The sequence below is a fragment of the Haliotis asinina genome, chromosome 3, assembly GCF_037392515.1.
Source record: "Haliotis asinina isolate JCU_RB_2024 chromosome 3, JCU_Hal_asi_v2, whole genome shotgun sequence".
In the NCBI taxonomy this organism is placed as follows: Eukaryota; Metazoa; Mollusca; class Gastropoda; order Lepetellida; family Haliotidae; genus Haliotis; species Haliotis asinina.
This window is the reverse complement of record NC_090282.1, coordinates 78,117,774-78,140,285: the sequence shown is the minus strand read 5'-3', so window position 1 is coordinate 78,140,285 and position 22,512 is coordinate 78,117,774. Positions and strand designations below refer to the sequence as shown.

Here is a 22,512-nt window from a genome sequence, read left to right as displayed (position 1 = left end):
TTGGTTGTAACGGATGTGTATGACATGAGTGTTTAAACATCTTGGTTGTGACGGATGTGTAGGACATGAGTGTTTAAACATCTTGGTTGTAACGGATGTGTAGGACATGAGTGTTTAAACATCTTGGTTGTGACGGACGTGTAGGACAGGTTGTAACGGATGTGTAGGACATGAGTGTCTAGACATCTTGGTTGTAACGGATGTGTAGGACATGAGTGTTTAAACATCTTGGTTGTAACGGATGTGTAGGACATGAGTGTGTAGACATCTTGGCTGTGACGGATGTGTAGGACATGAGTGTCTAGACATCTTCGCTGTGACGGATGTGTAGGACCAGAGCGTGTAGACATCTTGGTTGTGACGGATGTGTAGTACCTGAGTGTCTAGACATCTTGGTTGTGACGGACGTGTAGGACATGAGTGTCCAGACACATTGGCTGTGACGGATGTGTAGGACAAAAGTGTTTAGACATCTTAGCTGTGACTGATATATAACACCTGATTGTTTAGACATTTTGGCTGTGACTAAAGTGTAGCACCTGAGAGTTAGATATAAAATTTATTAACTCTGACGAATGTGTAAGACCGCGTATACATTCTGATTTATGTTAAGAAACCGCCACTGTGTTCAGACGTCATGACTACGTGGGTTGTATGTTTACAGATATGTATCCTAAACATCGACACACAAACACAGAAATATGAGACATTTATTGCTGCGTGTCCAGAGTTGTTCACGGCCATCTGACCCATGCACTGTACAGTGCCGGCTGACCAGCGCTCATCACCATACTGTACGTGGTGTTCCTGGAACGTGCAAGACTTGGAGAGTTAAACATTGCTGGTAGTCCCAATAACTTTAAATACGCGCGTTTCCTCCTTGCCTTTAAGTCTTGCAGGTTGAAACAATGTTAGTCTTTCTAACATATTTTGTTAAACACCGTTCTCTTTCGATATTCGAGATAAATGACGGCAGGCTGTAAATAATCTATCACGAGTCTGGACCAGACAATTCTATGATCGATCTGCGCAGCTGGGATACGATGACATATGTCCATCACGTCAGCAAGCCCGACCACCCGTGCCCGTTAGTCGCCTTTTACGACAAGCATCTGCAACTCCAGACCAGTTCTCGCGCGGATCTACAAAGGTACGTATTTCTAATAATGTCAAATGCATAGTTTCCTCCCTGCCTTTTAGACTTCAGCCTGAATTACTGTAATATTGTGATCATAACTTGACAATGGCTAGAACTTTTTAAACACATTTCCACATGTAAAATTTGGTGTCTGACCAGGGGCTGCAACACCATCACAGAGTCCATGTTGTCCAAGTGTTATGTTACATCGTCCAAACCTATTTTCCATGTATAGCTGGCACTTACTCATTCATGACTGGTCGTGTTGATATAACGTTAAACAAAGACTGTTTGTTAACTCCATGTGGTCCCAAGGCATTCATAGTCTTCTCAGCAACAGCTCTGTGGATGGGTAAATGAATAAGATCAACATTCTGGATATTACACAGGACAAACGAGCCCATGTAGAGAAGTCAACTGGAACTGAGCTTCACACAGTGTACCCACTTGAGGAATCGATTCTGTGAAGATACCCTGTCCCTGTGGTGTAGACACGTTAAACCTTAGCATCGTTTAACATCCCAAACATGCACTGTAACCCTACCTCCTGTCATTGTCGTAGGGAGGGGGCGTGGTCCAGTTGTCATAGTTCGTCTCAAGGACATAAAATCTGCAAAATGAACGTTGAACGAACCTTACAAAATATTGTATTTATCATTTTTTCTGTAATCTCCTTATTTCCTTAATTGGCCTTCATTGTTAATACGATTTCCAAATTTGTCACACCACACTAAACAAAAGGTGAAGATGTGTGGGAGTCGACTTGCATAGTGTTGCCATTATAGAACGAGGACACTACTCACTTCCCCTGAGCTGGGTTCATGTACATCAGATCCACAGCTGTCATGCGATCACGTGTAATGACCACACCCTCTCCTTGATTCACACCTGGGGAAGAGACATTTACCTCTATTCTCTATAGAAACATGAAAGGACGCTGTGAATAAGGGATGACAGTGTAACGAGAGTACCCTGTAACTGCTTGACTCAAAATTTAGGTCAGTTTATGGCCATTTGCAAGACTCGCTACAGATGACTTGTGTATGGTCATCTTGGCATCGTCAGACTGCAACCATATGTTGCTCCAAATAAGCTGGGGGTCTTGGCCAAGTAAAGCCCGCTCCATAGCAAATGATCTGATCCTCTTCACTGGACGCCGCCGTTGTTTGGAGCAAATGCAAGTGACATGATAGGCAAATCTGGTTGGCCAAAAGGTGGACACAGAAGAGACTTGTAAGAGGTCTTGTAAAAGCCGCCGGTGGATCGAGCGAGGAAATTCCAACCTAACTGGACAAGGGCATCTCTAGGGTATGTGATCCGAGCCTCCGCCATACCCTGGATGCATCTACCCTTGACAGCCTTTTTATCCAATCAGGTGTCTACACAGGGAAGTTGAGCGGACCAATAACAACTCATTTTCGCTTCTTAAATTATCTAACTGATCAAACGTTGCAACACAAACGAGGCAGGAGTTCTCTGAAAGAGGTAGAAGGGGTTCTTGTATATATTTTTGGAAGTATGGGACCTGTCAGTTTGTCTGTATGATCCCTTCGCAGCTGCGACCTCTATCTATGTTGACACGGCAAGCTCGGTTGTAACGGCTGCTTAGCTGATTGGCTAGATTAAATTATCGGGCCGAGCCGTGGATGCATCCTGGGTATAGTGAAGACTTATCGGAAAGTATACCCTGGAGATACCGAGGATGGGACAAGGGCGAAAACTAGGATTTTGCATTCAGTTAGCTTTGGCTCCCTTGCCACAGGAGCGTGTGAACTGGGGAACGTTACACCACACGATACACCTCCTACCTCCAACAATGTAGTAGACAGGGGCGTGTATGGGCGTGATCGACAGTTTCTCCACTGCATCCCGAAACCCTGTGTTCGTCTCCAGCACCTGGTTGTGGAATACGAAACATCATACATGTTTAATTACGTGAGCTTGTATTTTAAGTCCAGCTGGCACAGTAACAATCAAATTTATAATGAAAAGAGGGAATATAATTGCATCTTTGGTGTACATATAAGTTGTTCACTGGTCGCGAGGGGACCGGTGAACAACGTATTTATCTTACCTAACACCTTAATTTTAATTTTGAGCTGTTTGCAGCTGTTTTCTCCCTTCCATCGATTTTCAGTCGCAAAACATCGGTAATCGCAAAACATCGGTAATTTCCGTGCTTGATGCTTGATTCAATGTTATTCAAAGTAGTACCATGAAGCACCAGAAAGTAATTGCACATTGAAAATAATTCATTGCCAGTAAGCGGGGTACACTGAAAATAATAGAATAGCGCTGAGCCAATCAGAAAGCGACATTTGTTTCTGCCTGTATATACGCATGTCTGTCGTGTGTGTATATTTGTTGTTTGTGTCCGTCTGTCGCTGCATGTGTCTGTCCTTCTGTCGCTGCATGTGTCTGTCAGTCTGTCGCCACGTATCTGCCCGTTTTTCGCTACGTGTGTCTGTCTGTCAGTCGCTGCCTGTGTCTGTCTCTACGTGTGTGTCCGTCCGTCTGTCGCTGTTTCTTCTGCCGCTGTGTATGGGTGCGAGCCTTGTGCGTGTGTGTGCACTGCACCTGTCTGACTAGGAAGCTAACAAAGGACGTCTTCTTATCCAGGATGGCCATTAAGATGTTCTGCCACCAGTAACCCACGTGCACTGAAAAACACCGATATATTGAAATGATGTAAAAATGATTTTATGTGAAAATATCTTTACTTGAAATAAGAATAATCCGTCTCCATCGAAACCAACTAGGTCTCCCCTGTGTACAGTGAGTGAGTTTAGGTTTACGCCGCTTTTAGCAATATTCCAGCAGTATAACGGCGGGGGACACCAGAAACTGGCTTCGCACATTGTGCCCAAGTGAAGAATGGCACTCGGGTCTTCAGCGTGACGAACCTCCCCTGTATACAGAAATGTGGATGTGTAAAGTAACCCCGCTTTTACAAGCATTTCACACCCCTCTATAGCAACAGGCTAGTCTTACCATGATGTCCCCGTTGGTCGACGGTGATGGTGAAGTTGTTAGGTCGTTGTCCCGACACCAGGCCAACATAGCCAGCGTACGTGGTCCCTGTGTACACCGTCTGGAAGTATAGACCGTCGTCTTATGCTTGACCAAACTAAGCTAGAAATTACTGTCGCTGCAATGTTGTAGTTGGTAACTGGTATCAGAAACAGCGCAGACTGGTCCAAATTGATAACTCCCACACACGGATCCTGGTGATTGTTGAGAGAGGGAACTCTTGTGTTAAGTTCGTTCAGTATTGGAAAGTTTGTCTTCCACTCTCTTATTCACGCTCCAGACAATCAAAGTGACGTGTTTGAAGTAGACATAACTACTCTAAGTGTAACCATGCACTGTATCTTTGATATACATCCTCAGAATTAAGGTAAATGAGTGGGTCAGTGGGTGTCCGACCTATGTCTCTCATTAACGATACACGCCACTGAATTATCTTGTCAACAACATATTGAATATCATCCTTGTCTTCCCTCATTACCAAAAGCAACCCCAGAATCTGATCCTACTACTCTGTGTTCAAAAACGTATAAGGTATTCAACAGAATACATTTTCTTTATATCCACTTGTTTTGTTATAGGCGTTTTTTACTAACTGTTAACGTTTTTAGGTGTCCGCATTCCCCTTTTCGGTGTATTGTAGTTACCGTGGGTAAATTCACGACCATACCTTCAACAAGGTCCTAACTACAAGGCTTCTAAAGAAGCCGCTCAATAGTCTTGACCACATCTTTTGTGAAGACACAGTTCCAATGACACAGCATTGTCTGGGTTGAGTAATGTTATAGTGTCCAGTCGGTCCAGATTGTTTAATGTGACGTAATGGAGATATGACTCCCTCGATGGTCGAAGATGATGGCACTACATGACGTACCTGGTTGTTCCTCAGGAAGTTCACGTTGATGGTCATGTTTCTCAGAAGGTCCCCGTAGTAGTAGTCAAGGTTACGGGCGTGCCAGATGACGCCGTTCCCATCTTGGGCCACGATACTCGTGCAGTATCTGGTAACATAATTATTTATTGACAAGCGGGCTTTGTAGTGGGGTGTTCCTTGGGCTCGACTGAAATCTATAATCGTAGTTAGGAATTCCGGTTCTCCCCAATAAAACTTCCCAGTTAGTCAGCGCCATGCCTCTGCAAATGAATACCTGCCGACTCAACAGCATTTGGCTTGGCACATTCATGTCACGCTCTGACGACAAAACTGATATGTCTCACGTCAAACTTCACATACAAAATGAAAACGAAATGACCACCTAAATAGGTCCGTTTTCAGTCATTTTTCTGAGGAAGGGATTTACAATTGTGAGTAAGTCAAATTTAGGTTTTCAGGACCCGACCCGGTAGAGCGGTCCTTAGACTCGGTATCTGAAGGTTTCGTTTGGCGGACCTGTACAAGGAGCTACTGGGTGTGTTTCATTTTTATATAACTCATGGAAGCACCAGACGAGTGAGTGAGTGAGTATGATTTTACGCGATATTCCGGCAGTATAATGGCCGTGGACACCAGAAATAGCCTTCACTCTTGTACCCAGGTTGGTATTTGAACCCGGGTCTTCGGTGTGACGAGCGGACTCTTTCGCCACTAGGCTACCTCACCGACCCAGCAATAGGAGAAATACATGATAACTATTTACGACTGAAGGCCGCTGTACGCTTTTCTTTGTTGTAGCGCTTGTTGTTTTGTTGTTAAATGGTTAAATGTTTAAGTCTATACCAAGAAATGACTATCCAATCTGTACCCCTCCGACCTCCGCAGTAAAATAGCTACTTACGCTGTCAAGTCGTAGAGGATGTTCAGGGCGATTATGTCGCCAGGCAGCATGCCGAAACCATCTGCAACAGCTGAAATACATAAATAATTAACGTCTACAGTAAGAACGAAAACCGTGGCATATTCATCAAACAATATCATATTCACATTCACATTCTCATCCAGTATAGATATGCTTGATTTGATCCTTAATCCAGAAATTGGGGAATGGGGTGCGGGCAATTCCTACATGTTTTAGTCAATTATACTATAGATGGTCTATTATACTAATGGTTTGGGGTGAGTGTTTTATGGTAGTAATTTTTGTTTGTTATACAGTCCACGATTTCGCCTTAAGTAAACTGAAAGAGTGAGGTCTGTCTGTCAAAATTCAGGGGAATGAACCCGGAAGTGACCCTTGATCCAGGCAATCAAGTCAAGATAACAGTATCAAAAGTACTAATTTACGCTCATCAACCAGCAGGAGCATGCTGGATATTCCGGGTTCTACGACTTCATTTTAAATTACATTGGTGACGTCATTCCATTGTCTGCTCGCTGCATTATTTTTCAGGAATGGGGCTATGTGTACCAGTTTCAGTTGTTAAACCTTGAAAGTTCTTTGTCTTACATCTGGCTTATTAAGTTACCAATACTTCCAATGTAATTTAACTATTCTCCATTTAACTCTCCATTCCTGAGAAATAGTGAGCCTCGGTTCCATTATTTTTCAATAATGGAGAGTTACTCGGATAGTATCCTCTACGGCCTTCATAGCAGTGTACTCGTACTGTGGCAATGTGCAGAATACAGAAACCAAACGAACAATGACGGAATATATCTCCCCTAAACACCCCGTCCATTAAACCGAACGCGAGATCTCCATGCGCTTGACATTCATCCTCTACTCTGTCTCACTATAGACGAACAGCAAATGGGAATGTAAGAAAAAAAAACGGAATGGAGTCACATTATCTCTAGCTACACTCCTGGCTAGCTATTCTCGAAACGTTCGTCGCCCATTCTTAACACACTGGCTACAGTCCAAGTACTGTATACAGCTTTGTATGTAACACCAATTACGGATTCAAGTGAATATACACAGCTTAATATGATGCTAGAATTGCTATGATGATCTAAAAATAAATTACCCAACAATTCCTCTGCGAATGGGCTCGGAATCAGATTTTCAATATCATCAGCGATCAGCTCAGCTATCGGAATCACTTCCACCGGGACAAGTTGCCTGCAACACAGAGACATCATCAAAACTTAGGCTTACCTAAAAATATAGAAAGAGTCTTTCAATTTCGCACAATGGCACTTATTATAATTACACATGTAACGAGATGGAATTCCCTGGTGTCTAAAAGGCTGCCAATGATGAAATAATGCATCAGGGTGAACGTGCTGCAATTAATGGATTTCCGTTTTTCAAGAACGTGAAATGGTTACAGTAAATTGTTGTCAGTTAGACTTCATGTCAATAAAGAACAATAAAAAAGTCACATTGTTTGTACACAGGATGTCGTTACATTTCAGTTGCATCATACACAGGATACCACGACTGTCATCCGAAGTGATCCCATTTGGGATTCGAACCTTGATTTTCGACATTTTGAAAGATACCATTCAAAAAAGTAGGGGATATTGGATTTACAAGATTGATAAAATGCAAATGATTAAGCCCCTGAAAACAGATGATGAAGAGAAAATAAGGGGAAATGCCACACTTTATTCCATTCCTTTGTAAATGTTTCATCCGTGTGGATATAAATCACCTTTTCTCATATGCATCAGCACTGGTTAGATTTATGCTCACAAAATGAAATATCCCCAACTTTTTTTAATGGTATATGGTATACATTACCTTATTCCTTATCTTGTAACTATTTTCCATGCTTACAATAATCCTTTCTAACACTCAGCCATGTGTATTCTGTCCAAAACTTTAAATAACTGTAGCTGTCAGGATTGGGGTAAGGGTGGCGAACATACCCTTTAGCGGCACCACCTGTTTGACTCCTGTCCCTGGTGTGATGTAAGAGACCCACTTCCTTTGTTCCCACCTGGAGTATTGCGTCGTCAAAGCGGTGTGACTATTTCTGCTACTGTTTGTTCCAGCATGTTGCAACGTTCCATTCTCATATCCGTTTATAAGTACATTTGAATACGTTATACCTGATAAGAGTTGCATCCCTTTCATGTGTAAGGAATTGTTCTGGGCGTGATTATCTGCCTGTTAGTAACATACCCATACTCGTGGGTTTCAGCACAGTTCATAGTACATAAGATTTGTGTCAGGTATAAAATGATCATCCAGTTCATACTGATTAAGGTGGCGCAGTCTAAGTAAACTTATCCTCAGTACTTTCCGTTACACTCCACCACTGAGTCTAACAAAACCATATGGGAGGTCGCGTCAGGTAACCTTTGAGACTGACCAATAAGAACACAGCTTACCAAATCGCGAAAGTGCACATTTGCACATACGTTTTGAACTTTTTATCTCGAAAAGGTTCGTACCCGAACGATTCCGAATGCTACTTAGCGTACGCTCGCTGCCGGGTGATGCACATGGCGTACTTACAACCACGACAACGAAGAGTAAACAGTCGCTGGAAATAGTGTTTTTGGCAATATTCAAGGATGTTATTTCGTGGAAATATTAGCTAATGGTAACCATGTCAACAGAAAGCCCAAAGCGTATATATAATGATTTTTGTTTGTGGAGAGATCTGTCAGTGACTTGAATAGTTTGAACGTCCCTCCGATTCCTAAATAGTAGCCGTTGTCTGATTGGTTAAATCTATTTAACCGTCTCGCGTTTGATTGGACGGCCATTTGTCGCTCAAAGGTTACCTGACGCGACCTTCTACTAGGTTTTGTTAGACTCAGTGGCGTAGTATAACGAAATACACTGAGACTAAGTTTACTTAGACTGTAAGATGGTGTTAAACCGTATCTCACTAGATACCCCTCATGGGCACCCTTGAAATTTCTGATCTCCAGTAACATATTCTTGTTCTCCTAAGAGGCAACCAACGGAATAGGGTGGGCACGCTCGCTGACGTGGTTGACATGTGTATCCAAAATGTGTAGATCGATGCTCATATTGTTGACACCTGGATTGTGTGGTCAAGATAGTTCTAAATTATGTACAGACCGCTGCGGTATAGCAGGATTCTTGTTGTATGCGGCGTAAACTAACAAACAAACAGGCATCATTACGTACGTAGCTCACCTTATAGTGGACAGCAGATTTGGCACAAACTGGGTGTAGTCATTAAGAACTTTCGACCACCGGATGTCGGCCGGGGCGTCTATGTCCACATCATACCACTTGGTGACTTGGGGGTCGCTTGGTTTGCTGTAGCCCCCTTGTACAATGATCAACAACAAAAAAAGACTAGCGAGGCCGGCCATCTTGGACAAAAATGTGTTGTTGGCTAAATACTGACCTGACGTTGTCAACTGGTACAACGCGTGCGTTATCTATGTATTATAAGAGTGTTTTAAATAGGTTATCTCTTACACCAAGACATTAATGTTTCCTTTTCAGTTGGGTACAGGTTAGACATTATGCCTCAACACACATCCACGAACACCTACGTTCCTTGCAACGTGAAACTGCTAAAGAAGAACACCTTTTACCTGTTTGCGAATACCAGGTGTCATTGCTGATTTCCTTCGAACTTTTGACATGGAGAGTGTATGAGTTTAGTTTTACGCCGCATTTAGTAATATTCCAGGAATCACAGCCCTGGGTACCAGAAAGCGGCTTCACACAAAGTACATTTACCCAATAAAGGGAAGAGAACCCAGGTCTCCGGCGTGACGGGTGAACGCTTTAACCCCAAGGCAACCCCACAATGTTAGAAGTCCATTTTAATGTCCCCTTCTGGAACAGTGCTAAGAGAAAGCGAACAGCCCAACTGACTCGCACAATATTTAGCTTTTTCTTCCCAAATGAATCCGTGAGATTACCTCCCTTTGTTAATGTCTTTCCACATACTATGTTTTTCCAATTACACGACTACATGGCCACAGAGCGTATGTCAACAAGGTTTACATGACGCCTTGGCCACAGAGTGTATGTCAACAAGGTTTACATGACTCCTTAGCTATAGAGTGTAAGTCAATGTCTTTGTTAATGTCTTTCCACATATTATGCTTTTCCAATTACCATTTTAAAGCTATCACAAACGAAATGTACATACTTCTGATGACATAGCGAACAATCCTCTGTTGAAGATATTGTGATATCAACACGTCCTCGAGGGACAACTTTAACAACAACTCAATCCTTGCGCAAAATATAATACTGGAAGATTCCCGTCTTGTCCTTGGTAGCTCCGATGTTTTGGAGAAGTGTGAAACTCTCCAAGATGGCGAAATTGGAAGACGACAGCAAGACAGGGGTATGCCCAAACACCATCATGTATCCCCCATCTCGGACCGTGGGTAACAGAGCCAACAACAGAGATTCAGCTTCAGCAGACCGAACTACTTGGCTGTTAAGGAAGCGAACAAATACAACATCAGCACTTCCACTTTTTATTTTTGGCTCCAAAGCATTCCCACAATGCACTTCATCCACTCTCTGTCTGCTCAAGTCTGCCATCTGCTGATCTTGACCAATCGTGTAACAATTGGGGAAAGCGGTCTTCATCGTTGACAAAAACACACCAGTCGAACAGGCCGGGTCATACAACCGTGGACTCTTTAACTTCAGGGTGGAGAGATATGTGACTGTGAACTGCCGGATGTGCTCTTCACCATGACTTAACATCACATCAAATGCATCATCTATTGACCATCCCTCCGGAGGCGATCCGAACTCTCTTTTTGTGTCCTTTTTCAGAAGGGGGAATGGGAACACGAGTTCCACGTCAGCACAGTTGTTGAGGACAATGTCTTTGAAAGCTCGCAATTTCTCGCTGCTGGAGAATGGTCGGTACAACATCGTGTACCCACCTTCTGTCACTCTCATGTCAGCATACACACCAAGGATCATTTCCGCTCGAATAATGCTGCAAAACAGTTCTGGTATTTTGTTGGCAATCCAGTTCTCCGATATGAATTTCCTTCCGACCAGCCTCATGACAGACCCACCTTCAGAAACATTCAGGAAAAAAATCCCCTGAGGAAGTGTGGAGTTCTCTTCATCCAATCTGGATATGGGTCGTTTATCCACATCTGCCAAGTTGATGGTGTCAACTGGAGATACCTCATCTGGTATTCTGGACTCTTGATATCGTTCCATTTCCTTCAAAATAAGATCGACGGTATTCACATCTTCAGGGTAGTCTGTAGATAGTTTTCTCGCCTTTCCAAAGAGTGAAATACTCGAGTCCCAATTGCCACTTGCCAATGTTTGCCTTGCCTCAAGGAAGATCTTCCTGGCAGCAACACACTGAACGAACTTGTAGATCCCATCATACCGATCCTCCTCACTTGTCATGTCTTCAGTTTCGCTATTTCGTTGAATCTAACTGAATGTGACTCAGTAAATCAATTCTAGATTAAGTAAGGATCCAGAATCACCCGAGCCGTTTGCCACATAGCAATTCTAGCATTGCTGTTGCTTGATAAGATAAGTTCGAAGTTTCACTAGAGGTTACATATGTGGATGTTTTTGAGTCTCACTTAGATTCTCGATAACGTGCGTGGTCTAGAGATGAGGGACTGTATAGTTTGATGGTGAGCTGTGTTCACCTTAAGCCAACTATACACAATCTTGTGGCCCGGGTATGACATGAACTGTGTTCACCTTCAGCCATCAGACTGCTATCAAGACGTTTCATGTGTCCCATTGTCCACAGACTTCATGTCAACAATTATACATGATTCCTTGGCCACATGTTGCTAAAGACTTCATGTTGCCAAAGCGTACATGAGTACTTGGCCATAGACTGCATGTCAACAAGGTGCACATGACACCTTGGCCACAGACTACATGACTCCTTGGCCACAGACTGTATGTCAACAAAGTTTACATGACTACTTGGCCTTAGACTGTACGTCACCAAGGTTTACATGACGCCTTAGCCACAGACTACATGTTAACAAAAGTGTACATGACTCCTTGACCATAGACTATTTGTCAACGTTTACAGGATTCTTGGGATATAGAATGTATGTCCACTAGGTCTAGATGACCATTTAGCCATAGACTGTATGTCAGCAAAGTTTACATGGTTCGTTGACCTTAAACTGCATATTAACAAAGTGTACATGACTCCTTGCCCATAGACTCTATGTCAACAAGGTTTACATCACGCCTTAGCTATAGAGTGTATATCAACAAGTTTTACATGACTCCTTAGCCATAGAGCGTATATCAGCAAAGTGTACATGACTCCTTGGCCATAGAGTGTATGTCAACAAGGTTTACATGACTCCTTAGCCATAGAGTGTATGTCAACAAGGTTTACATGACTCCTTAGCCATAGAGTGTATGTCAGCAAAGTGTACATGTCTACATGGCCACAGAGTGTATATCAACAAAGTGTAGATGACTAAATGGCTACAGAGTGTATGTCAACAAGGTTTACATGACGCCTTGGCCATAGAGTGTATGTCAACAAGGTTTACATGACTCCTTAGCCATTGAGTATATGTCAACAATGTTTACATGACTCCTTAGCTATGGAGTGTATGTCAACAATGTTTACATGACTCCTCAGCCATAGAATGTGTGTCGAGAATGTTTACACGACTCCTTAGCCATAGAGTATATGTCAACAAGGTTTACATGACGCCTTGGCCATAGAGTGTATGCCAACAAGGTTTACATGACTCCTTAGCCACAGAGTATATGTCAACAATGTTTGCATGACTCCTTAGCCATAGAGTATGTCAACAAGGTTTACATGACTCCTTAGCCATAGAGTATATGTCAACAATGTTTGCATGACTCCTTAGCCATAGAATGTATGTCAACAAGATTTACATGACTCCTTAGTTATAGAGCGTATGTCAACAATGTTCGCATGACTCCTCAGCCATAGAGTATATGTCAACAAGGTCTACATGACTCCTTAGCCATAGAGTATATGTCAACAATGTTTGCATGACTCCTTAGCCATAGAATGTATGTCAACAAGATTTACATGACTCCTTAGTTATAGAGCGTATGTCAACAATGTTTGCATGACTCCTTAGCCACAGAGTGTATGTCAACAAGATTTACATGACTCCTTCGCCACAGAGCGTATGTCAACAAGATTTACATGACTCCTTAGTTATAGAGCGTATGTCAACAATGTTTACATGACTCCATAGCCATAGAGTGTATGTCAACAAGATTTACGTGACTCCTTAGTTATAGAGCGTATGTCAACAAGGTTTGCATGACTCCTTAGCCATAGAGTATATGTCAACAAGGTTTACATGACTCCTTAGTTATAGAGCGTATGTCAACAATGTTTGCATGACTCCTTAGCCATAGAGTATATGTCAACAATGTTTGCATGACTCCTTAGCCATAGAATGTATGTCAACAATGTTTGCATGACTCCTTAGCCATAGAATGTATGTCAACAATGTTTGCATGACTCCCTAGTTATAGAGCGTATGTCAACAATGTTTGCGTGACTCCTTAGCCATAGAGTATATGTCAACAATGTTTGCATGACTCCTTAGTTATAGAGCGTATGTCAACAATGTTTGCATGACTCCTTAGCCATAGAGTATATGTCAACAATGTTTGCATGACTCCTTAGCCATAGAGCGTATGTCAACAATGTTTGCATGACTCCTTAGCCATAGAATGTATGTCAACAATGTTTGCATGACTCCCTAGTTATAGAGCGTATGTCAACAATGTTTGCATGACTCCTTAGCCATAGAGTATATGTCAACAATGTTTGCATGACTCCTTTGTTATAGAGCGTATGTCAACAATGTTTGCATGACTCCTTAGCCATAGAGTATATGTCAACAATGTTTGCATGACTCCTTAGCCATAGAATGTATGTCAACAAGATTTACATGACTCCTTAGTTATAGAGCGTATGTCAACAAGGTTTGCATGAGTCCTTAGCCATAGAGTATATGTCAACAAGGTTTACATGACTCCTTAGTGATAGAGCGTATGTCAACAAGGTTTACATGACGCCTTTGCTATAGAGTGTATATCAACAAGGTTTACATGACGCCTTGGCTAGACAGTGTATGTCAACAAGGTTTACATGACGCCTTGGCTAGACAGTGTATGTCAACAAGTTCATGTTAGCGCCGAAAACGTCATAGTTTGTTAACGTCTACATCATGTTGTCCCATCACAGACGGAATATGGTAACGTGTCCCCGGTGTCTACACACAAGTTCTCGACTCTCGTGGCCTTCTAAGTATCAAGGATATACAATCTGGTTGTGTTTCTAATAAGCCTAATACGTTTTAACCTCTAATGGTCAGTCAGTAATGGCAGTACTGATCACTAATGTGTTTGATTTATAAAAATCATAGTGGATTTTCTCTGAGTCTCCTCACAGAATCTCTCAAGAAATTATATATACTCTCAACCAAAAAACAAAAAAAATAAAGAAACGTGTTGGTGTAATGTTATGAATTTATCTGTAAGCTTTAAGTGATATAACACATGTACTTTACAAGATACTAAATCAAATGTCCATTAACATGTACAGCTTAGGAAAAGGTCAATACCCGTAAGTGAAGATGTCATACGTGCAAGGTCTCTCCAGCATCTTTCGATTAACAGCAGTGACATGCTTTCACTAAGCTAAAAACGCCAATGACGAAGATGCGTTTTTTTCCTGTGTACATTTTTCAGACATCGACAGAACCACGGACAGACCCTTTTCGTGGTCTCTGAAATTAACAGACTTTACAGAAACAAATGTTCTTAAAAATCAAAATTAAATATAGTGTAAAGAAAACCAGAGACTGTCCTCACTTTAAGAATATTGTAACACTGTAACATGTCTTCAAGGAACAACTTAAACCATGCAACTCAATCCTTGCGCAAAATATAATACTGGAATATTCCCGTCTTGTCCTTGGTAACTCCGATGTTTTGGAGAAGTGTGAAACTCTCCAAGATGGCGAAATTGGAAGACGACAGCAAGACAGGGGTATGCCCAAACACCACCATGTATCCCCCGTCTCGGACCGTGGGTAACAGAGCCAACAACAGAGATTCAGCTTCAGCAGACCGAACTACTTCACTGTTAAGGAAGCGAACAAATACAACATCAGCACTTCCGCTTTTTATTTTTGGCTCCAAAGCATTCCCACAATGCACTTCATCCACTCTCTGTCTGCTCAAGTCTACCATCTGCTGACTCAGATCTTGACCAATCGTGTAACAATTGGGGAAAGCGGTCTTCATCGTTGACAAAAACACACCAGTCGAACAGGCCGGGTCATACAACCGTGGACTCTTTAACTTCAGGGTGGAGAGATATGTGACTGTGAACTGCCGGATGTGCTCTTCACCATGACTTAACATCACATCAAATGCATCATCTATTGACCATCCCTCCGGAGGCGATCCGAACTCTCTTTTTGTGTCCCTTTTCAGAAGGGGGAATGGGAATACGAGTTCCACGTCAGCACAGTTGTTGAGGACAATGTCTTTGAAAGCTCGCAATTTCTCGCTGCTGGAGAATGGTCGGTAGAACATCGTGTACCCATCTTCTGTCACTCTCATGTCAGCATACACACCAAGAATCATTTCCGCTCGAATAATGCTGCAAAACAGTTCTGGTATTTTATTCGCAATCCAGTTCTCCGATATGAGTTTCCTTCCGACCAGCCTCATGAGAGACCCGCCTTCAGAAACATTCAGGAAAAAAATCCCCTGAGGAAGTGCGGAGTTCTCCTCATCCAATCTGGACACAGGTCTATGTTCTACATCTGCCAAGTTGATGGTGTCAACTGGAGATACCTCATCTGGTATTCTGGACTCTTGATATCGTTCCATTTCCTTCAAAATAAGATCGACGGTATTCACATCTTCAGGGTAGTCTGTAGATAGTTTTCTCGCCTTTCCAAAGAGTGAAATACTCGAGTCCCAATTGCCACTTGCCAATGTTTGCCTTGCCTCAAGGAAGATCTTCCTGGCACCAACACACTGAACGAACTTGAATATCCCATCATAATGGTCAATTGCACTTGTCATGTCGGCCATGTCGATCTTTTCTTGAATCTCCCCCAGATTACTTGTGGCGACTGTTCAATGAATGTGCATTTATGGAGAAGTCATGAATATCAGCTGACCTGTGACGTTTACCACATGTCAGCACTACATTTCTTTAGTTTGATAAGATAAGACTGGTGATGCTGTTTCTCACACATTTATCAATAAGGGTTTTTGTCATGAGTGTCAATGACTCGGGCCGTGATTACACAAGTGTATTTCTTGTACCATGCATGACTTTCCATACCCTTACACTTAGGTCAACAGTAATTTTGTTTAACTGACGATTTTGATTCAGTGTCACGCATTAAAAATAACAGTCGTATCTCCATTGGAATTACTGCGGCTGTAATCAGAAGTCCTGTCACCTCTCTGGCATTCCATGCTTTATGCTAATCATCCTCATTTAGTGCGCCATGTGTTGTTGTTCTGTTTGTTTTGTATTCTTTTTTTTTTCTTTTGTTGTTTTTTTTTTTTATCTCTGTGCATATGTGGACGTTGCTATATGTAACTGGACAGATTGCGGTGTTATAAACAGCAAACTTCTCAATGTTGGTGTTAATAACTATACGTGGTCATGTCGACCATGCAGAGTAGCGTCCCTTGCGCGTATCAGGAACCTATGATCCTGAGTTTGACTCACCCTGATTAAAGATTGTCAGCATCAACGCAGTGATCACTCGTAACTATCTAGCATTTTCTTCCCACAGAGGTTACTCCTGTCTTCTTTTCCTAAGTAAACTATGTTCTAATACAGCCCTTTCGTGGTGCGAGTGTTCTGGATTCGTGATTGGTTGCAATCAGAGTTAGATGTGCAATCAGCAACGTTGTTTCAAAAGTGATCTTTCGCAATTCCTCGGGAATTTCCGCTTCGGTAAAACTAGAACCTCTTCTCCAGCACCATACGCAACTGTTTCGTCTAGACACAACTCCGTCTTGTTATGGCGGATCAATGGAGTCTCCGCCCCCAAGTTGACAACGAGCAATCTTGCCATTAAATGTCTTAGGTATCACAAAAACATCTTGTCGCTAGATTCCTGCACTCTGTATTGCTCTAGCTTTTGCTTTTCGGTGAAACTAGAAATACCGAATCTTCCCTTTGGACACTGATCAACTCCATGGCCGCCGCCATATTCTATCTCAGTCGGTGTAACACGTGATCGGTTTGAATAGAAAGAGAGATAATTCATGTTGGGATTTTTGGTCGCTAGGTGATTTTACGAGAAAGGGAAAGCGTGGTGGTCGTATTAGAACAGGGTTTGCATTGGAAGATATGACAGAGGTGACCTCAGTGGGAAGAGGATGAATGAACTGTGTGGCTGAGATATATTGTGCATGGCGAAGCGTACTCCACTGAGTCAACAACGTCTGAAATCTGCATTAACCTGGTTTCGCCCAGCATGAAGTTCATATCAGCACTTCAATGTATTCTCATGCTGTAACAAAAGTTTAACATCACCCAAATCAGCGGTAATCTCCAGGAATATTATTATGAAGTCAGTTATGTCTGGTAAGAACTGGTATGTCACATAGTACAAACACACCAAATTCGGCTGAACAAAACGCATGTGCAACTTGCGGGCTACATGCACTTAATTTAATGGAATTTTGGTCCCACTGTACTTCAGTCTTTAAAATCATTTTGAAAACAGTTTCACGCGTCAGAACAAGGTTGTGACACAATGGGGTCCTAGGGGAATGCAAGACATGAAGCCATGGGAATGCATAGAGCCGGTATAAGCTTACAACAGGTTCCGCCAGACATTTTCAGGCCCTCCACAGTTCCTTTTCACGTTTCCAGTCACGCCAGGCACAAACTGGAACAGTGAAAGGTCGCCCACGCTATATTATCGCTGAAATATTTTTAAGTGCGGCGTTAAACAACAACAAATTGAACTGATCGTCATCTAGACTTACGATTAGTCTCTGAATATATGTAACGTTGAAAGAAACAAATAATTCCTTTTGAACTGAAAAGCAGCCCAAGTGACAAAGAGATTCCGAATCTGACGAAGTCTAAACCTGCTTTGTTTAGGGCTCTAGCAAAAGTTGGCGGAAGGGAAAATAATATAGTTCAGGGATTGTGAGACAGACTATAACACATACAAGTCAGCACATTTCGCTGATTTCGCGAATTTGTGAAGCTGTAAGTGCCCCAAAGGAGACAACATTATTTCAGAATGTCGTTTACTGTATGAAACGTCGCAAAAATCCTTTCAAGGGGCTTAATTCACCATGTTTCGAAATGAATGACTCATCGAGCGTACCTGTTTGACGGACGTTGACGGAAAATCACGAGTGAATTACAAGTTCAAGGACCACAGCCATATTCCAAGATGGCGTCGAATGCTTACCCCTTTAGCCTGAGGGAATGCAACAGCCTTTAGATCATCACCGGCGAAGTTGACAACATAGGTATGTGTCAGTTATGTTCTTTTTAGATTAAATGTGTCAAAGACTGAAAAGCAACTCGATTATATTTGTGATTATTCTCAAATGAATAAGTGAGTCTATGTAAACAAGACTGATCGGAGTGTTCCGCAAGATCACTGCTGTCAAACTCGGCACGACTTTTGACATGTTTCTTTTGTCAGTAGTCCCTCTCCCTAATGCTATTAATAAAGTGCATACGTTTAAACTTAAAGTATATCCGTATATGTTATTCTTTTCCCTTTTAGCTTTGTTCATACATCCATAATCAGGTATTGACATTTTCCTACTCGATCAGCGATTTCTGAGTAATACCGATGTAACGAATCATTATCAAACTATGTCAGTCATAAATATATAGCTGCAATCCTTTTGACGAATGGATATTTCTGTGTTGATTTTCTACGTAATAGTCTTTTGGGTGTTGGAAGATTGTGTAGACACATGTAGATGCAAGTTGTAAAATGTAGGCTTCAGAAGAATTCGTCCAGGAGGTAAGCATGTTTGCATACAGAATATGTAACACAGGTACATTCTTGAATAATCTCGACCAACAAGTTTCGCAGCTTTACTAATTATTGGTAGGTATATGCTGCATATTTTTTTAGCCACAGTTGTGAAGATCAAGTGGTAACTGTTGGTGTAAGTCATGTACACAGTGTGTCCTGGGTGTGGCATCTGTGTTCCTCCTGTTTGATTGACACCCAGGCCCTAGATTTTCAAAGCTCTCTTAGCACTAAGATATTTGCAAGTTAGTGTTAATGAATGGAGCTTACAACTATGTTAGTGCTAAGAGAGCTTTGAAAATCCAGGTCCAGGTCCCCAGCAACTTGTTGATGACATACCTAACCAAGAGTCATGTTGCTACGACTATGTGGGTGTTGCTTGCAATATCAGTCTCTGGTTTGTGTGAATCGTCTTTGTTATTTACAGGCATCTGTACCACCGACATGTGTGAAAATACATTTATACTGGTATTTAGAATTTAGTGGTGACATCCTTTTAATATATAGTTTAGTCGCAGGTATTACATAATATTTGATCATATTTACTACTAGTCTACTCCTAGGACTGTTATGATTTACTAACATATTCACTTGACTGGACCGTATCATGCCATGAATTCTTACTTGAATGAGGGTATTGTTTAAGAAAGAGAAATATGCTAAATGGAATATATCCAGGCTGGGCAGAATAGTAGTCAGTGCCCTTATGCATTTAATTTGACAGTAATTTGCTTTGTTCAGTGTCATCAAGTTTTGCTAATGCCAGACCAATTTCTTTTCTTGTGTTGCAGACATTTGTCCTCCGAAAACTTAAAGGCAGGAGGGAAAACTATAAAAGATCACTATTCAAAGCAGAAACCCACATTTACACTTTTGGTTTATTTACATCAACTAAAAATAAGTTCAGTGAGTTTAGGATTCATACTTATCTCGAGAGTATTTCTCTACATTAATATTTGGATTTTATTTTTTGAATGGGGAAAGTCAATTTTGTTTTCTTATTCTTGGAAAAAAGACACCTGGCAGATCCGTAAAACATGAAATAAATTTGGTATGGCCTAATCTAGCTTAAATAAATACAAAAGGACACTAACCAGTTAATTTGATGAGAACTCATGAGGGATGATCTACATGATCCAATCAGGCCAACCAATTTTGTTTCTTGTTTTACAGATTCAACGATCATATTTTTTCAAGAATAAGAGACCAGATATAAATTATATTTCCCCACTCAAAAAATAAAATCTTCGTGTTTTTAAAAGCCAAATATGTAAACTTATAAGAACAAAAAACATTTTCCCTTCTTATATTGCCAGAAGTAAAATACTTTAAATATTTAGAAGGAATATTACTTTGACTGGATATAAGTATGCTACCTCAACTCACTCAACTTTTGGTTGAGATAAACAAACCAAAAGAGTTCATGTGGAAATTTTTTTGAGGGTTTATGCTTTGACTGGTGCTTTTTTCTTCCCTCCTACCTGCAGGTTTTCTGAGGACAGTCTGTTAAATAAAAAATAAGATTGGTCTGGCCTTATCAATCTTTGCAAGAGAAGCACCATCAAGTACTGTACAACTGTCTCTGTGTGAAGTTACAAAGTTTTCAGAATAGACTGATGTCTTAAAACCACGAGTTACAGATGCATAGCATTTGCTATGTTCCTTGATGACCTCCAATTTTAAAACTAAGCAATTTGACCATTTGGGGATTCAAGTCTGATTTGGGCCCTAGCCAGTACTCTGTTGCCATGGATTTAGGTGGTAGTAAGGGATAAAATGGGGTCAAAAGTTCATATGTGGTTATCTGTTAGTTTGTTATCTGTCAGTAGACTCTGCCCTGATAACACTGGACTAGCATCTCCAACATCAGTTATATACTATCACTGCATGTGTTATCTAAGAGGTCACTATTTGTTTATGCTTCCATAGGACAACAATGAACCCAGTATGTAGTGACCCCAGCATGCATAAAATATTCATACCATACTGTGCCCCATATAATGCACTACAACTGAAAGTCCATATGAATAAATACTGTGCATTCAGTATTATCTGTAAGGACGTGCAATGATTGTCCTGTCAACTTACATATAGCTGTGTAGTGCAAGCTGACAGCATTTGTGAAAAAGATGGTAGTTAAAATGAGTCTTAGACGTCATGCAAGCTGTGCATGTGGAGTTTCCATAATACTGGAGAAAATCAGGCTTTTCCACCGAATTCAGTTTATATTTTGTATGCTACATTTTGCTCTCTCTGGTTGTTCCTGTGTCTGGTTAAGGGTTTGATAAAGATTCCTGTTGACCATAGTGTGTAAATGTTTTCTTCTTTGCTTGAAGTGCTTTGTTTAGTTATGTTATTCTATCTTTTCATGCTTCCCTGCTTATCTGGGTTCTGATAATTGCAGGGTGGCTAGTGGTAAATATAACAAATGCATATAAAAACTGATTAATGAGCAGTCTTGATTTTATAAACTTTTAACTGTTATTTTTGTGATATTTTTGTGATAGGGAAACAACCAATATTTACAGTAAATGTCAACACACGTTGCAGGGAAATTGTCAATAGGTAGTATGAGGTCTTCAACATGTGTATAATCATGTTTTCTATATAAGGATTCTATTCATTCACATACAGTTTTACTCTGAAATAGTGCTGTGATGATGTATAATTACTAGATAATGGCTTTAACATGTACTGCCATGCTTGTATGCTTGATTGAAAGCTGTGTTATCATACAACTTTTTGGACCGTCACCATGGTCTAGTAGAGAGAGCATCTGTCAGAGATGTGCATCCTATCCTGCCATATCCATACTATACTGTACTGTATGGAGGCTTAGTAGGCCCCGAATGCACAACAGGCACTATTTAGGACTAGTACAAGCAGTTGCACTCAGTCTCTGTCAATAGCTCTGAAACTACTGGCCTGAGCACTGCTTTTGACACAGTAGTCATGGTGGTCAGGCAGCTCTGACTTGATTGACACTGTCATTGTATCCTGTGAAGATCGATGCTTATGCACACTGGATTATCTTGTCCAGACTTGATTATTTGCATACCGCTGTCATATACCTGGAATATTGCTTCCTGAAGGCTCTATCTGACTATGAACCAGTAGTTTTAAATGTGATTGTATGGACTTTTAAAAGGTATTTTCTGTCAACCCAATTTTTGCCTCTAAGGTATTAAGAATTTAATCCTGAGAGTATGTTTGCATAAAAAGAAATCAGATATGTACTACATCAGGTATCAGTTTACCTAAATTTAAGTAAATAGAAGTGCTATAGAAGTTTCACATGCCACATTAACATGATTAGAGGTTTTTCCTTCATTGTTATCAAGTTCATGACAAGGATCGTGATCAGGGGGTAGGGGGGTGGTCGAGGGTAGACAAGGGGTGGGGTGAACAGCAGATGACTGAATGTCTGTCACAAGTGTCAGCTCTGACTGTAAGCTTTTAAGGACCAAGAGAATTATATTAAACATGACTTGGA

At 41.3% G+C, this 22,512-nt stretch overlaps 3 protein-coding genes across 3 annotated transcripts in view; 1 reads left to right on the top strand and 2 right to left on the bottom strand.

Annotated features, from left to right (window-relative positions):
- Positions 1 to 696: 696 nt before the first annotated feature.
- Positions 697 to 9,411, bottom strand: LOC137277101 (N-acylethanolamine-hydrolyzing acid amidase-like). Its single transcript, XM_067808765.1, has 11 exons — positions 9,163 to 9,411; positions 7,070 to 7,164; positions 5,941 to 6,010; positions 5,040 to 5,166; positions 4,130 to 4,229; positions 3,716 to 3,798; positions 2,947 to 3,034; positions 1,942 to 2,026; positions 1,683 to 1,748; positions 1,385 to 1,480; positions 697 to 807 (listed from the first exon to the last, which is right to left on the bottom strand). The coding sequence occupies exons 1-11, from the start codon at positions 9,342 to 9,344 to the stop codon at positions 735 to 737; spliced, it is 1,065 nt and encodes a 354-aa protein (XP_067664866.1). The 5' UTR covers positions 9,345 to 9,411; the 3' UTR covers positions 697 to 734.
- An 807-nt stretch (positions 9,412 to 10,218) lies between these two features.
- On the bottom strand, positions 10,219 to 11,382 carry LOC137279059 (isonocardicin synthase-like). The gene has a single exon (XM_067811538.1). The coding sequence runs from the start codon at positions 11,380 to 11,382 to the stop codon at positions 10,219 to 10,221; it is 1,164 nt and encodes a 387-aa protein (XP_067667639.1).
- A 7,009-nt stretch (positions 11,383 to 18,391) lies between these two features.
- LOC137278500 (phosphatidylinositol 4-kinase beta-like) overlaps positions 18,392 to 22,512 on the top strand; it is a 52,826-nt gene continuing 48,705 nt past the window's right edge. The window contains exon 1 of the mRNA XM_067810858.1: positions 18,392 to 18,498. The gene's annotated coding sequence lies outside the window, so the exon portion shown is untranslated. The remainder of the gene's footprint in view (positions 18,499 to 22,512) is intronic.